Raw genomic sequence first — 17,157 nt, 5'->3', positions numbered from 1 at the left:
CAGTATATGTCTTTTGGCCCCTTTGTCAGAGATCAGATGGCTGAAGGTGCATGGGATTGTTTCTGTGTCTTCTGTCCTACTCCGTTGGTCTCTGTGTCTATTTTTGTGCCAGTACCATTCTGTTTTTGTTACTATTCCTTGTACTATAACTTGAAATCTGGTATTGTGACGCTTCCTGTTTTGCTCTTTTTGCTCAGGATTGCTTTGGCTGTTCTGAGTCTCTTCAGGTTCCACATAAATTTTAGGAATTTTTCTAGTTCTGTGAGGAATGTTGTTGGTATTTTAATAGGAATTGATTATCTGTCTATCTATCTATCTATCTTTTGGTAATATGGCCATTTTAATAATATCAGTTATATCTATACAGGCACAGGGGATGTCTTTCCATTTTCTTCTTTTGTCCTTTTTTTTTTTTTTTTTTTGGTCTTTTTGAGGCTGGTTTTGTTATGTAGTTCAGGTTGGCCTTGAACCACAGCAATCCTGCCTCAGCCTTGTAATCCCAAGTGCTGAGATTACAAGCATGCATCACCATAGCCGGCCTGTCTTTCCATTTTCTAACATCTTCTTTTCTTTCTTTAGAGCACTATGGTTTCCATTGTAGAGGTCTTTCACCTCCTTGGTTAGGCTGGTTGCTAGTTTTTTTGTTTGTTTTTGTTTTACTTTCTAGTCTATTGTGAATGGGATTGTTTTCTTGGTTTCTTTCTTGGTGGGCTCATTATTGGTGTATAGAATGCTATTGCTTTTTGTGTGTTGATTTTGTATCTTGCCACTTGGCTGAATTTTCTTATTAGCTCTAAGAGTGGAGTTTTTCAGATATTCTATATAAAGGATCACATCATCTGCCAATAAAGATAGTCTGACTTTGTCCTTTCCTATTCCTATTTCTTTCCTTTCTTTCTTTTACCTGATTGTCTTAAAATTTCAAATATACTGAAGAGGACTATTGAGTGGATAGATATCTCTCTCTCTCTCTCTCTCTCTCTCTCTCTCACACACACACACACACACACACACACACACACACACACACACAGAGTTTCTTTGTCCAATCTGCCAAAGTGTGTCTTTTACTGGGGAGTTAGTACTATTTACATCGAGTTATCATTAAAAATTATTCACTGATTCTTATCATCATATTATCTGTCCTGTGCTGACTTCTTTTAGTTTTCCTTTCATTTACTCTCTCAGTGAGATTTATTCTTTCCTTTGGGCTCTTGGGCACTGGTGGCCTTGTTGTTTAGCATTTTCTTGTGTACTTTCTGCAGGTTTGGAGGTCATGAATTTATTTTTAAGTTTATCTTTGTCATGGAAGGTTTTTACTTCTCCATCTATTCTAAAGTACAGTTTTGCAGGCCACAGTCATGTGGGTTGACAATTATTTTCTTTTAGGGCTGAAAGACTTCACTCCTGGACTGTAAGTCTCGTGTTGAGAAATCTGCTGTTATATTGATGAGTTTGCCTATATAAGTTATTTGACATTTTTCTCCAACAGCTTTCAGTATTATCTTTTTGATCTGAATTTCTGGAACTTTGATTATGACGTACCATGGAGAAGTACTTTTCTGATTGTGTCTACCTGGGGTACCAAATGCCTCACTTAACTGGGTGTGCAACTCATCAACTAGATTTGGAAATTTTTCTGCAATGATTTTGGTGAATAAATTTTGATAGCATTAGCTTCTAATTCTACCCCTTCCATAATTCTGATAATCCTTAGGTTTGTTCTTTTGGAGTCTTCCAGGACTCCTCGGGTCATCTTCTGATTGTCTTTTGGGTTTATCAGGAAGTAAATGACATGCTATCACAACTTCATCCTTGAATCCTGATATTCTGTTCTGAATGACCATGCCTACTGCTAAATCTTTCAATCGAGTTTTCTATTTCCATAATTTCTGCTTGATTCCTTTTCACATCCATTAGTTCTCTACTGAAGTGTTCTTTCATATCCTGCACTGTTTTCCTAATTCAACTCCTTATCATCATTATTATTATTATTGTTATTATTTATCTTTTTGAGAGAGGGTCTTGCTATGCAGTTCAGGCTGGCCTTGAACTCACTTTGTAGCCCAGGCTGATCTCAAACTCTCAATGATCCTCCTGCTTCAGCCTGCTGAGTGCTGGGATTACAGGTGTGCGCCACCACGCCCGGCCTTAGCTCCGTATTTGTTTCTCCTTTAAATTCATTGATAATCTTAGTGAATGCTTTATTTCACTGCTTATTTATAGCTCCTTTAAGTTCATTCATCATTTTGTTAATCATTTCAGTCAGCTGCTTATTTGTCTCTTCTTTGACCTTTTCAATCATTTTTACCTGTTCTGAGTTCTTTGTGTGGAAGTTCATCTACTTCAGGGCCAGGTGTGGTGGTGCATGCCTGTAATCCCAGCACTCTGGAGGCTGAGGCAGGTGGATCGTTGTGAGTTCGAGGCCAGCCTGGGCTACAAAGTGAACTCAAAGCCAGCCTGAGCTGCGTAGCTAGACCTTGTCTCAAAAAGACCAAAAAAAAAAAAAAAATTCATCTACTTCAGTGTCTGTGAGATCTACTTTAGGGGAGTTATAAATTTTTGGAGGCATCTTGTTGCCTAGCTTTCTCAGGATTGTTGTGTTTTTGTGTTGAAGGTTGGGATCTGGTGGGCTAGAAAGCTGTGTCACTATAGTAGAGGTGTCTTTTGGAAGTGAGTTTTCCCTGTGATGGCTTTGTAATGATAGTGCTCAGCTTCTCCAGAATACTACGGTCTATCCCTAGCATGCACCTGGGGAGAGAACAATTACCAGTAATGGCAGTATCCAAAGGGCCAATCATGTATCAGCACACAATATCAAACTTGTTTAAACACTTTTCCACTTTTTTGAACAGTCCAGGAAGACTAGGGAATATTAATAATGGAGAATAGATTGGGAATTAGGAGAAGGAAGAAAAGAGGTGGTGTTGGGGCTAGAAAGACAAAAGAGAACATAAGAAGAAAGAAAACATAGGTTTGGGTGCTATTATTTTTATGCCTGAAAACAAGGTGGTGGAGAGAAGAGAGGTTATGTGTCGGGGTGGAAAGAAAGAAGAAAAGGAAAGTTAATGTAAATTAAAAACCTAACCTTATATTACCAGGTAATGGAGATCTTGTTTAGAAAGATCTCTACTTTTTTGCTAAGCAGGAGAAGTCAAGGAGAGAAGGATAATACAGTAGGCTACAGAAAACTAAGTATTATTGATATTCAGATGAATACTAATAGTGTATATTGAAAGGATGTACAGCAAAGAAAAAATATGGAAGAGAGGGGGTGAGCAGAGAGAGAAAAGGCATGTGAAGGGATGAAGAGAAAGTGCAGCCAGAGGTGAGAGAAGAGGTAAGGTGACTGCATCCAGTTGCTGAACTGACTGTCCAAGAAGGTTGAACATGCTTAAAAAGCGATCTTCGGTATGGGAATCCATGACTAAACAGCTTAGTGTGTTAGGCTACTAAAGCAGGAAACTTATACACATAGCTACATATTGGAATACATATCATAAGAGGCCAAATAATTACATTCAACAAAAAACTGGTAGGTGAGCAAGGAGAAGAGAAAAATGGAAAAATGTGTGTGTGCATATATATATAAAATATAAAATATATATATAAAAAGAAACAAACCAAATTACAAAAACAAATGAAAAAGGAAGACAGTCTTGCTCTTGGTCAGGATGAAATCCCTGACCAGACCGTCACTGCTGCTGTCTTCGGGCCTCCATGCGCAGGAGCCTGCCCTGTTCTTGGGTACTTGGTTGGGGTTGGAGCCACTCCCTTTGGTGTCTCAGCCTTGGGGTCCCAGGCCGTGCACTGCCACAGCCTCGATGACAAGTTCTGCGCCTTCCTTTTCTTAGTCACTGGCATTTTGGCTCCCAGCTATGGTGGGGTTCTCTTGGTTCTGGAGCAGTTTTCCCAACCTTCCCCCAGACTGTAGGCTCAGCTGCATCTATGGGCCTTGAATGGCACAGCCCTACTCTGATTCAGGTGTTTTTCCTCCACCCCTGATGCTCACACAAGCCAGCTGTCTTGGTTCTCCAGTTTTCTCCCAGGCTTATGATTCCCACAGTGCACGGTGCTGAGGAAGGAGTGGAGGAGTGGACAGAACCCACGCCAGAACCGTCCGTCATCACTCCCAGCATCCACCGTTTCTGCCTTTGCCTCGGTCTTCTGAGTTTCTCTCAGGGTCAGCCACCTCCGTGCTGAATGCCGGGGAAATGCAAGCCTGAGCCTGGGCTCTGGGTGGCAGGTGCAACTTCTAGCTCTGACCCAGTCCTCCCCAGGCCTTTGTGGTTCAAGTTTCCCACAATACCTGGTATAAAGGGAACCTCCCTCATGCACACAGCTCAGTCTCCTGTCCTGCGTCCCAGCAGCAGTGCCTCTGGGATCTGCCTGCCCTGTGTTATTGTAGTGGCTGGGACAACCGCTAAGCTGTCTTCCACCTCCATGGCTGTTTTCCAAAATGAGCAGGGCCAAGGCAGGGTGGCCCGCTCGGTTCTTACTCTGGCGTCCTCTACTTCTCTTTCACCTGTTTGCTATATTGCTACCTCCATATGCAGCAGCACAACCGCTAACCTGGGTGAATGCGTTCGATACAGGGAGTGTGCAGCTTGCTCTAGACCTCCAGGATGGAACCTCAGCCCCAACTTCTCAGGCTCAAATGCCTTTGCACATTCGGCAAGGAGGTGCCCCACGGGGGACTGACACCATCTGTGCCCTGTTGGTCAGGCCTGCCAACTTCTCCAGGTACAGGAGGTCCTGCCCCCTGTTTGAGTGTGGAATCAATGTCAGGGGCGAGACCTGCGCCGTGAGGGCTGTGGAAACTGAGGCTTGGGGAAGGGACAGCCAGTCCAGCCGCCTGCCTCGCTGCTCAGACCCCAGGACGGGGGGTGGGGAGCAGCATTGCCAGCATCATCTTCTAAGTTGGCCGCTTCTCTTGTGTTTGCCCGACTGCCTGTGTGGATTCACTGGGTGAGGTGTGCATGAGCTCATGCCCTTCCTCACGCTGAGCTACAGGATGCACCTGGAACTGCACACATGAGGCCATGAGGTGTGCAAACAAAGCTGCACAGCAGATGCCCTTGCTCAAAGCCCTGCAGTGGCTCCCTATTACCTTGCAGGTTAGAACCCTCAGTGAAGAAGTCTAGCTCTCTTGAATCGCTCTTATACAAGCCTCTTCCTCCCAAAGCTTCTTAAAGGGACCAACCTACTCAGAATTGGGCAAAACCCTGGATCCCTGCCCAGAAAAAAAGCATATAAAGGAACAGTTCTGAAAACTGCTTTGTGGGGCTCCCCTCTTGTGGGTCCTGAGTTCCCCCTGCTCCAACTCCCATCACATCCCCTGCCTCCAGCCCTGCACCTCAAGAGCCCTCTCACCTGAACCAGCAGGAAGCCTGGCATCAGCTTCCAGCCCTGCTCCTGACATTCTTCCCACCTGCGGCACCTCCCGTCTTATCTAGTGGGTCCCTTCCCCTCCCACAGGACTCTGTTCCCACCTTACCTGCCCCACACTTCCTACCTGTCTCACCCAAGGGGCCTTTGTGCCCTTGCTGGGTTGTCAGTCCTTGGAGGGGATGTTAAGGACACTCACTGGTCCCTGCCAGGTGGTTTCTCTCCTGGGTCAGGCCTTCAGTTCTTCCAACAGTTCTGATTGCCCCCATTTTGCAGATGAAGATACTGAAAGTGGTTAAGCAACTTGCCTGATGTCAAGCTAGAAAGGACATGGTCATTCAAAGCAGGCCTTACATATGACTTAGGATCAGTAGCTGGATGAAGGCGTGTCTGTTCCCCACTCAACATCCAGTCCAGCAGGGACACCTCGCCTCTTTGTAGAAGGCCAGCTCTACTTTGCGCTTTTGACAAACAGCATGGTTCTTGCCCCTAGCTTATGGCTTGGAATAACAGGCCAACTGATTTGTCCTCATTGGCAAGAAGTTGCTTCGGCACCAGCAGCCTGTGGGGCGTGTTACCTTCGCAACAGATGGCAGGGCCTGAGTCCAGCCCTGCTCCCCCGCTGTTGTGGAGGGTCCAACTGCCTTCCTCAGATATCGCCCATGGACCTCACATGAGTTCAGGATGAAGAGCGCGCAGGCCAAGGCGTAGCCACCCCAGTTAGAAACGCCTAGGGCAGCAACAAAAATAGAATCTGTCACAGAACTGTGATGGTGCTGCAGTCCCTCTGCTTGCTTCAGGCAGCAGAACCCACCTGAGAGCATGGTCTCAGACCAGAGGCACCAGGTCACCTGAGAATCGTTACGATAACAAATTTGTGGGCCTCCAGGTGGCCCAGCAAGAGTAAGAAACTCAGCAGGGTAGGAGGGGAGCAAGTGGGGCTTTAATGGGCCCTCAGCTGAGTCTGAGGCAAGCTAACATTTGAGCTCTGTCGCTGTGAGCCATTTGGTTTACGTACTGTTAACTATCTACGTCATTTCCCCGTGGCTGGGACCAAATACCTCACACCCGCAACTTAAAGGAGGAGAGGTTGGGCTTGGTTTCAGTGGATTCAGGTCGTGGTTGGCCTCCTCCAAGGCAGAATGACGTGGAGGAGGAAAGCTGTGGACTGAATGGCAGCCAGGAAGTGGGGAGAGAAGGGAGGAGCCAGGGGCGAGAATGCACTCCCCAGGCCTCGCCCTCCAGGTGCCATGTCCTAGCAGCGCTTAGCTGCAGAACTCCTCACAGGGCGAATCCTCTGATGACTATAGCGCCTCCATGATGCAGTTGCCTTCCAAGCACATGAGATTTGGGGGACGTTTTAGGTCTGAACCATAACAACCATGAGAGAAAGACTCAAGCACTAACCCTAGGCACCCATTCCAAAACTCTCCACATGGAAAACCCTACCAGTGGCTGGCCTGAACGCAGGGTATAGGGAAACCCGTCCTCCCATCCCACTTTATGTGCTTGGGACTCACAACTAAATCAGCCTCAGACTTCCCTTCCTGTTCAGTCAGCCAGCCCCTAATACCTTATCCTACAGCCTGGGGACCCACTCATCGTCTCCTCTCTGAAAGCTGCTGTGCACGCTCCATTCACCGAAGAAGGATGGACCTGGGACCTGCTAAGCTCTGGGTGCTGGATGGACCAAAACAATAAAAGAGACAGGAGTGCCCAAGGGGGGCGGCACACAGCAGCCACAGGGAGGGGATCGAGGTGGTGTTTGCAGAGGATCATGGGAGCTCTGGTCAGGGCTCACTGGTTCAGCAAAGATTGTCAGAAAAGGGGTCATTTGCTTTGGAGGCTGGGTACAATTCTGCCAGAGGAGAGGCTGGGGTGGTGCTTCAGGAAAGCAGACACACAAACAAAACTCCATGAGCACAAAGGTGTGTGATCGAGCACACAAGGCTTATAATGAACTAAAGTGGAAACCGTGAGACAATCACAATACAGTATTTCATGGTTGCTAAGGCATCTTTTGGTTATATTTACATCCTGAAATAGGAAATTGGTTGTATCTTATAGTTGTCATTGGTTATGTTTTCCTTCATTCCTTTGTTTGTTTATTTATTTGGGACTGGACCCAGGCTCCTTGCACTGATGAGACTTTTTGCATTTTTTTGTTATTACTACTTTTGAATTTGACACAGGGTCTTGCTAAGCCATCAAGCTATCCAGGCTGGGTTCAAACTTGGGATCCTCCTGCTTCAGCCTCCCAGAGTGTGTACAACCATGCCTTGCCTATGTTTTCCTTTATTAGTGCTTCTTAAACATTGGTAATTCTTGTCTCCAATGGTGTCTTACAGTTAATGGAAGAGAGTAACTTGCTTTAGTCGAATATTCACAATCTGTGGCACTGTCGTAAATGTCTTACATGGATTAGTTCCTGGAGTCCTGTGAGGTGTATAATTATTATTTTCATTTGAATAACTGGAAAACAGACGCAGAAGGGTTAAGTGACTTACCAAAGGTCACACAGCTAGCTAGTGAGCTGTAGACTTGGGATGTGACTCAGGCTACTATCTCCACTGCCCATATTTTTTTCATTTAAAAAAAAATTAGAAGTTTTTAAATTGTGGTAAAACACGTAACACAGACATAGGAAAAACAAGTGTTCTTTCTCTGCTTACACATCACAGCCATTAACACAGGACACTTTTGTGACCACAAAAGGTGCAGGGATCCCTCCCCGGCCACAAGCCAGGAGCAGATAACCTGCTAGGTGTCCTAGTCCAAGTCAGCTCTGGCACTGTCCATTGGAGACAGCATTAAATCCCATAGGCCGAGGGCTCTGTCCTATTTTGGATGCCGGTCACAAACCCTGAGCTCACCAGTTATCAACCAAGGCCCCTGCGACCAGCTCCCTGGATTCTATCAATTTCTCCAGTGGATCCTAGATCTCCGGGACACACCTGTACTGGTTTATTACTATAAGGATGTTACACAGGACACAGATCTGGAGATGCACAGTGCAGGGTGTATGGGGAGGGGTGATCCACCTTCCAGAAACCTCCATGACCAGAAGCTCCCTGAACCGCGTTCTTCAGGGTATTATGGAGATTGCTCGCTAACAGACTGGGAAGGGAAACAGCTTGGTTTCTCCTGAGGTGTCTGTTGCCCATTTATTAATGTGTTGTTTGTTTTCTTATTATTCAGTTTTAGGAGTTCTTTATATATTTTAGATAATAGTCTTGGGCCAGAGATGTAGCTTAGCAGCACAGTGCCTGCCTGGCAAGTGCAAGGTCCTGAGTTCGATTCCCAGCACCAAAAAAAAGAAAAGAAAAAAAGATAACAGCCTTTTATCAGATATGTCTTTTGCAAATATTTTCTGCCAGTCTATGGCTTGTCTTCTTATTTATTTGATATTGTCTTTTGCAAGTAGATGTTTTAGATTTAAATGAAGTCCGGCTTATCAATTGTTTCTTTCATGGGTTGTGGCTTTGGAATCATATCTTAAAAGTCATGATTACACCAAAAGTCCTCTAGATTTTCCTCTAAGTCAGAATCTTTTATAGTTTTATGTTTTACGTTTAGGACTGTGACCCACTTTGCATTTATTTTTATGAAGAACACAAGGTCTGTGTCTAGATTTTCCTTTGTCAATGTCCAGTTGTTCCCACACTACCTTTATTTAAATGATTGATTAAAATTTTTTCTTTTCTAATTCGGTGCTCTAAATTTCCCGCTAGGCTCAGCTTTCAAATTTTGGTGAGCTGTACTTTCATTTAGTTCAAAGCATTTTTGATACACAATAGAAACTTATTTCTCATTGTCTTGAAGGCTGGGAAGTCCAAGATCAAGGTGCTGTCAGACTGTGGGGAGGGGCTGCTCCAAAATACTTCTAAGACGGTGCCCTGCTGGTCATCCTTTGTAGGGGAGGGATGTATTCTCACGTGGAAAGATGAATGGCAGTGGAGTTCAAAGTATTTTTAACTTAAATTTCTCTCAAGGTTTTTCCTTTGACTCAGGTATTATTTAGAAGGGTATTATTTAATCTCTAAGTGTTCTACAATTTTCCCAGCTACCTTTCTGTTACTGCTTTTTAATTTAACTCCATTGTGGTCTGAAAGCAGGCATAGTATAATTTCTATTCTTTTAAATTTGTTAAGATGTTTAGGTGTTATTCTTCTGTTTAAGATAGGGTCTTACTTGGTTGTGCAGGGTAGTGTCAATTTCATAGGTTCAAGCAATCTTCCTGCCTCAGTCTCCTGAGTAGCTGGTATTACAGGCATGAGTCATTATATGTTAGGTGCTTTTTTTATTGTTGTTGTTACTCGGAATGTGGTCTTTTTTGATGAAAGTCCCATGTTTGGAAAGAACATGTGATCTGTTTTTGTTGGAAGTTGTCTATAGATGTCAATTATAATCAGTTGATTGATGGCATTGCTGGGTTCAACTATGTCCTGCTGGATCAGCCCTTTTTCTTTTTTTCTCTTTCTTTCTTTCTTTCTTTCTTTCTTTCTTTCTTTCTTTCTTTCTTTCTTTCTTTTTGTCTTTTTGAGACAAGGTCGTGTTCTGCAGTTCAGGCTGGCCTGGAGCTCAGTTTTGTAGCCCAGGCTGGCCTCGAACTTGTAGCAATCCTTTTGCCTCAGCCTCCTGAGTGCTGGGATGATAGGTGTGCACCACCATGCCCAGTGATCAGTCCATTTTTGATACACAGATGTTGCAAAGTCTTCAGTGGAAAATAGTGATCTATTTTCTTTGCAGATGGATCAGTTTTTGCCTTATGTATTCTGACACCCTGGCATAGTCAAATTAAGTTTCTATTCTCTTAATGCCTTTAATACGAAATGGTGACACTTTGGAGATTCATTTCTGCATGAGTTTCGGGGAGGTGACCATCCTCAAACCATAGCGGTGACCCTGTGCCCCTGCGCTGCAAACTTCACCCACTGCTTCTCAGTTCTGCCCTTACACCGTTGGTTGGAACAGAGAAACCACAGAGGCTGGCGCTGGGTGTTTCACTTCTCCCAGGTATGTTTGTGCAGACAACCCCCAGCAGGCTGTGCTAAAACAGTTTCTTTGGAGGGCAGCTCTTGTTAAGAAGAATGGAATGTCCTTGCGTATTTCTAAACAGTTACTTTTCCTCTCCCCCTGCGGGAATCAAGAGATCGATGTCCTCTGATAGCTGCTTGAGAACCTGGTTGATCTCTCAGGGATAAAACCCGCAAGAGCATGGGAGACCCCATCTTGCATGCCCTGGAGTTTTTAGTGCCAAGTTTCATTGACATGGATCCTCCAGCAATTCCTCCATTATGGTTCAGGTCTTCTACGCTGGCCGTGGTTTCCCAGGATGCTTTTGTTCTCCTCCAGTCTAATTTTGATCTTGTGGTGGGAGAGCGCCTTTCCAAGGTGTCCTGATTTTCCTGAAACTGTGGCGAGGTCAAGGGAAGAAGGGCAGACCTGGAAGGACCTGGACACAGGAAAGGTTGGTCGCCTTGGGGAAGGGTGGCAGCAGGGAAGGGCAGGGGAGCCTGAGGCAGAATTTCCCGGCAGAAGTGGTGGGAGGCCTCCTGCATCTCCAAATATGGACTGAATTGCATGCCTGTCCACTATGCTGTAGGTACAGATGAAAGGGGTGAGAGGACTTCTGACTGCTGATCCTAATGGGCTGCCTGGCCCTCTCTTTTATCTCCCTGTTCTGTGTCCCCCATGTTCTTATCACAGCATACTCTGGCATCTGTATTTGCCTGAGCTCATTGTCTCCCAAGGGTAGAGCAGAAGTTTTATGGAGCTGGGTCATCTCAGTGAAAACTCCAGTACCCAGAACAGTGCCTGGCACACAATAAATGTTTTTTGTTTTGTTTTGTTTTTTGTCTTTTTTGAGACAGGGTCTTGTTGTACAGGTCAGGCTAGACTCGAGCTCACTTTGTAGCCCAGGCTGGTCTCGAACTCACAACAATCCTCCTGCCTCAGCTTCCCAAGTTCTGGGATTACAGGCATGGGCCACCATTCCCAGTTTAAATGTCTGTTAAGTGACCAAATAAGTCAGTGGTCAGAGGCTGAGAATCAGGTCCGTTTTGTGCCCTTCTGCCCTCTAGATTCTATTTCATACAAGAAGAGATTCTGGCCTGGTCAGACTCCAATCCAGGTGCTCCATCCTGGGCAGCAGGGTCTGACTGGACAGCCATCCAGGTGCTCACCAGCAATGACAGCAAAGTCAGCCTCTACATCACAGGCGATGACGTCCCCATTTCGTATATGTCTCTTCACAGCCTCCTTCACTTTGCCCATCCCAAGCTCATTGCCTCCATCACCGACTCCTGCAGGGAAGGGAAACTGAGTTAGGACACAAGAATAGGGGTGGGGGTGGAACAGGGTGGGGGCTCCACAAGTGTCTTGTGCCCTCTGGACAGCTTAGTGGTTGGCTCTGAATATACTTTCTGAGAACCAGGAGATGTTGCTTCCCCTCTAGCACTTCGAGAAATTTCTCTAGCTTAACATGAGCCCAAGTTTGGAACTCACCAGAATGTGGGCAGGTCCCCTGTTGGGTTACCTTTCCCTGTCACAGGAGACGGGCCTTCTGCTGACGGTCCCACGCACACAGGGGATGGGGGCCTGGTGACATGGAGGGACACCCCTTGAGTGGCTGTCGCTCACTGTGCTTTGCTAGAGTAGTCACCAGGTTGAGGCAGGAGAGGAGAGTGTGGCCAGCTGGCTGTGCAAGTGAGTGTGACCTGTCACTCATAGAAATTCAGTGTGCATGCATCTAAGCCCGGCACCTGGGACCAATCAGAGTGCTGTGTTTGCTTCTTCAGAAGTGAAATCAAGCAGGTTGTTGATAGGACGACCTACATCTGACAGGAAGGCCTAATTCTGATGTGGGAGAGGCGGATAGAAAAGATGGCCGCCATTAACCTCGTTGGCCCTGTGTTCTCTCTTTCACAGTGGCCTGCTGTGCACTCTGTAGAGCGTATTTCTTTTCCTACCTTAAAAAATGTAAAACCTCACTACCTTTTGAGTCTGTTTTGTCCAATTCTTTGTTCAGAACAACAAGAACTTGGAAAGAGTCTAGCAGGAACCCATGGCACCTCAGAACCTTGGTAATAAGATAAGGTGTGAGGAGGCCCTCCACCTCAAAGAGGAGGTGGGGCCTCAACTCGCCCTACCCATGGGTAGGTTGTAGGTTCACTGATTTATGTCAAGGAAAGAATTGCAGGATGTGGCAGTGAGAGACGCATAGATAGATTTACTAAGCAGAATTAAAGAAGTGCACACTGACAGCAAATAGAGCGTGGGCCTCGAAAGAGAGGAGCATCGTGGTCTGGGGTTGGGCTTTCTATTTATGTGGTCTTGGGGGTGTCCTCAAGATGACTGACCGAGGAGTGTGTTCCTGAGTTAGGCACTCATTGGTATGTTTGAAGTTGGGTGTGTTTGAAGTTTAGCAATCTACTGCCCACTTAACAGTGCTGCTTCCTGAGGATGGAGGGGTGGGATCTGTGGATCTATGCATAGGCCCACTTATACGCTGATTGTATCTTTAAAGCCTTTAGGAATTTTTGGAATGAGTTTCCTGGAAGGGAAAAAAAGCATTATAACCTTGAGTCACTTCAATTGTGTCCTGAAACTGCAGTTTTCTTGAAAGTACAATCTAAAAGTATGCTTGTTCTTGTCCTTTTTCTACCTGCCTTCTTCATTCTACTTCAGGGTGTCTGGACAGCAATTCACTGGTAGGGGTGAACCATGACCCACCAGCAGGGCTTCTGCTCCAAGAATGTGAACCCGTATTTGTAGCTGTTTTTCTTCTACATGGTGGTGGGCAGGGCTGGCTAACATCTGAGATCCCTAATCAGGAATATGCTCTCCAGGGGTGGCTGGTTAGCATCTGAAAGAGACCACAGCTCAGAGGCTCCTCTGCACAGCAGCACCAGAGGATCTGTTAATTAGAATAATAAATGAATGCTGGAGTACAGAAATATTTGAAACCTTTTTAATTCACTGGTGAAATGGGTGATGTTCTAGAGAGGAGGGTTAGCTAAAAATAATTCTTAAGCATTTCCATCCTTGCAGGATCAAGATTTTAAAAAACCAGCCTGGGGCAACTTAGCAAGTCCCTATCTCCAAACAAAAGGGCTGGGAGTGTAGTTTAGTAGCAGTGTGCTCACCTAGCATGTGTGAGGTTCCAGGTACCTGTACCCTTTGAGATATTCTAACCCTACAAGCTGCTTTCTAGCTGTGGCTGGAACATATGGGCACAGTGTCCCAATCCCAGCTACTTGGCAGGCTAAGGCTGGATTGCTTGAGCCCAGGAGTTTGAGACCATCCTAGGCAATGTAGTGAGAGCTGTGTCAATAACTGTTCATGCAAGATATGTGTGCCAGGGCCTCAAGGACAGAAGACCAGACCTCTTGACCCTACAGAATAGGTGTCTCACTGTGTCTTCATTGCTTTCTGGCTGAGACACAATATCTGAGACACCCACAGTTTAAAGGAGGAGAGGTTTATTTTGGTCTGTGGTTTTAGAGGTCTCAGTTTATGCATGGTCAGCTGGTGCCAAGGCAGAAATGGCATGGGAGAAAGGCCTGGCAGAGGGGAGCTGCTCATGTCAAGGCAGTCAGGAAGCAGAGGGAAGAGAAGAGCCGGAGACAAGAAAAAACCCTTCCAGGTCAAGCCACAGTGACCAGGCCCTGCCTTCTAACAGCGCATTCAGCTATAGTGCCCCTCTGATCCAGTCACCTTCCAAAAGAGCTCTGCCTCTGCACGTCTGAGAGCTTTGAGGGTCAATCTTGACCTAAACCGTAACACGCTGTATTTGAGCTTGCTTTTATGTGGGATGGTGGAGTGGGGAACCAGAGCTGGCTCATCTCAAACACCAGAGACCAGACTTAGCCAAAAGAATAGGACACTTGTGAATGACCGAACGCCTTCCTTTCACACCCTGATGATTTTTCTCAGAACGTTTTTCCAGATTGATGCCAGCTCATTGAACGACAGAAAATAATACTACTTGGAAGTGTTCATGGGTCTGCTAAGGGGGTAGTTTGGAGCCGTGACCAGCCAGCTCCACCAGGCTCCTCCATGTCTTCGGGTGCCACAGTAAAGATTGAGTCAATGCAATGGGGGCTGGGGGCAGGAGGATCCTCTGCAGCTCCTTCTGACCTCGACTGCTGATGGCCCCTCTAGACTCTGAGATTCTTCACCCTGGGAATCCTCCCCAAAGCCCTCGGGTCCTCTCTCTGCCTGCCAGCCCAGAGTGACAGGAAGCTCGGCGTCAGCCCAGCCAGCCACACTGGGAGCGCCACACCCACAGCCTGTTCTGGGAAAGGCCCAGAGCTTTGCAGAAACTTTCTAATCACCATCTCCTCAAAACCTCAAAAGCCAAAGGGGACTAATGCGTCTGGGAAACACTCCGAAGTGTTTGGACGGAGAGGAAGGCGCAGAGGACAGACAGGCCTTAATTGCCCCGAGGCCTGAGACCTGCCCCAGAGGAGGAAATTTAGTGATTCCTGGAGTCTGGACTCTGTTCCCAATTCTACCAGCAAGCATAGTCAGCTAGAGCACCTCCAAGTACTTTCTGCTTCTCAGTTTTGGATAGTATACTGCTCTTCTACACCCTCCACTTCTGCCTCCCCTGACAATTTTTTTCTTTTTATGGTACAGAGTGTTGGACCCAGGACCTTCTCACTAAGCTACATCTCTGGCCTTTTCAGTTTTTAATTTTGAGAGAGGATCCTGCTGAGTTGCCCAAGCTGGCCCTCAAACTTGCAATCCTCCTGCCTCAGCCTCCCGAGTAGCTGGGAGCACAGGTGCGTTCCACATGCCCGGCTGCTCACAGGCATTTTGAAAGTTGTGAGCAATACAATGGATATAAAGCCTGTCTCAAAACTATAAAGTTTTGTATAAACACTATCACATTATTATACTGCTAACAATAATCCTATAGGAATCATACATTTAATATTTAAAAATTAGGATGCTTTATAAAATAATATGAAACAAATTTCATCCTATATGACCAAAATAATATGCTGCGCCTCGGGCCGGGGATTTAGCTCAGCGGCAAAAGCGCCTGCCTGGCAAGTGCAAGGTCGTGAGTTCGGTTCCCGGTACCGGAGAAAAAAAACAAAAAACAAAAAAACAAAAAATATGCTGCGCCTCAATTTTATCATTAGTCTTACTCCTTTAGATTTCAGCAACTAGGATATGCTCTGTGAGTGTTACTTTCCTTCGTTGCTGTGGGAATGTCACATTTCTAAACGGCTGTGTCATTAGCGTCTAGACGGACTAATAAACAAAGAACATCTTTGGCGTGGAAGACAATAGTCCCCGTGTAACTCTCTCCTGCCCCCTCTTCACAGTTAATAGGAAGACATTTAGTGCTGGCACATTTGTGCGCAGTTCCCCGAGACGCCCACTTACCCGTTGATGAGATTCCAGGAATCTTCTGTGCTGCGAGGAAAAGATCGTCAATGGGGTCCACTAAGTGCTTCATGTTCCTCCTCCTGGCGTTGTAGTAATTGCCATCAGCAGCCCTTCCAGCACGCTCTATGGCCACCAGGTGGTCAAATCTGCCAGGAAGTAGGAAGTAGATCCTTATGGCGAGTGTGGCTGCTTTGGCTTCACCTTTGTGACTCTGTGTGAAGGACCCTGGGTTCTTTCTTGGACCTCGTTATCCCAGGGACCTGATGAACACGCGTTCTGTCCCAAGCTTTCCTTGGGGGCGTGGCCATTAAGACACAGCAGTGGGTCTTCAGCAGTATCTTTAACTAGGGTCAGAGGCTGCAGAGAGCAGGAGGCCAGTGGTCAGGGTGACTGGCATGGGGAAGGGCTGGGCCCATTGCTGGTGCCGCCCTAGGTGCCCCTTATCCAGTAGTGGGCAGCCCTAGACATGGGGAGGGCTGCTGTTGGCCACTACTGCACTCTCCCAGGGTCTTGTCCGCTTTACAGACACAAGACAGAGAAGGATTTGAAACAGAGGTTGAATAAACTGCACACAGAATGAACATCTTTAGGGAGAAAGAGAGAGAAATAAGAGACATAGATAGTGGAGTGGTCAGAATGTGATTGTGAAATTCTGTTGTCCTGGTCCCACCTACTCTAGGTCCTCCTGCCACTAGTCTAGGGCACTTGCCTGACCTTCCTAGCCTTTCTGCTTTTGCAGAGCCATTTGCAGCAGCACTGACCTCAATCAGCATTGGGAGAATTAAACACACGAGAGGTGCTTGTCACAGAGCTACCACCTACTTAGGATTCAGTAAGTGTCAGTTGTGGTTGATGTTGGTATTATTATTGGCAGGGATATTGATCATCTGATTTAAAAACATGTGACATATTTTTCTGCATGTCTCTAAATCCCTTAATGATGGAACTCTTCAGAATCTTAACTCTGCTATGGAAAACAGTATGCTTCTCAAAAATTTAAGTTAGAATTACTATATATATGGCCCAGCCATTCCATTTCTATATACCCCAGAGAATTGAAACCAGGGACTTGAAGACATATTCATACCTTCATGTCCCTAACACCATTGTTCCCAGTAGGCAACCCATGTGTCCGGTGATGGATGAATAGATAAATATACACTGGAAAATTGTACAGTCTTGAAAGGGCAGGGAATTTGGATACATGCTACACCATGGGTGAATCTTGAAAACCTTGCGCTAAGAGGCACAGCTTGTCACCAGAAGACAATACTGCGTGACTCTACTTATATGAGACAGCTAGGGGAGGTGTCATAGAGACAGGAAGTAGAGTGGTAGATGCTCGGGGCTGGGAGGAGTGAGGAC

The 17,157-nt window shown here is 46.1% G+C and overlaps 1 protein-coding gene across 3 annotated transcripts in view; it reads right to left on the bottom strand.

The window, feature by feature from the left end:
* LOC102015449 (chromosome unknown open reading frame, human C14orf159) overlaps positions 1-17,157 on the bottom strand; it is a 114,087-nt gene that overhangs the window by 20,321 nt on the left and 76,609 nt on the right. For all 3 annotated transcript variants that reach the window (XM_013517221.1, XM_013517220.1, XM_013517222.1), the window contains 3 exons: positions 15,790-15,938; positions 11,574-11,693; positions 5,967-6,118 (listed from right to left, as the gene is read on the bottom strand). In XM_013517221.1, coding sequence (XP_013372675.1) covers positions 5,967-6,118; positions 11,574-11,693; positions 15,790-15,938 — 421 coding nt within the window. The remainder of the gene's footprint in view (positions 1-5,966; positions 6,119-11,573; positions 11,694-15,789; positions 15,939-17,157) is intronic.

Source organism: Chinchilla lanigera, unplaced genomic scaffold (genome assembly GCF_000276665.1).
Source record: "Chinchilla lanigera isolate Chin_1 unplaced genomic scaffold, ChiLan1.0 scaffold00037, whole genome shotgun sequence".
NCBI lineage: Eukaryota > Metazoa > Chordata > Mammalia > Rodentia > Chinchillidae > Chinchilla > Chinchilla lanigera.
Note: the sequence above shows the minus strand (reverse complement) of the source record. Positions and strands in the feature narration are given on the sequence as shown.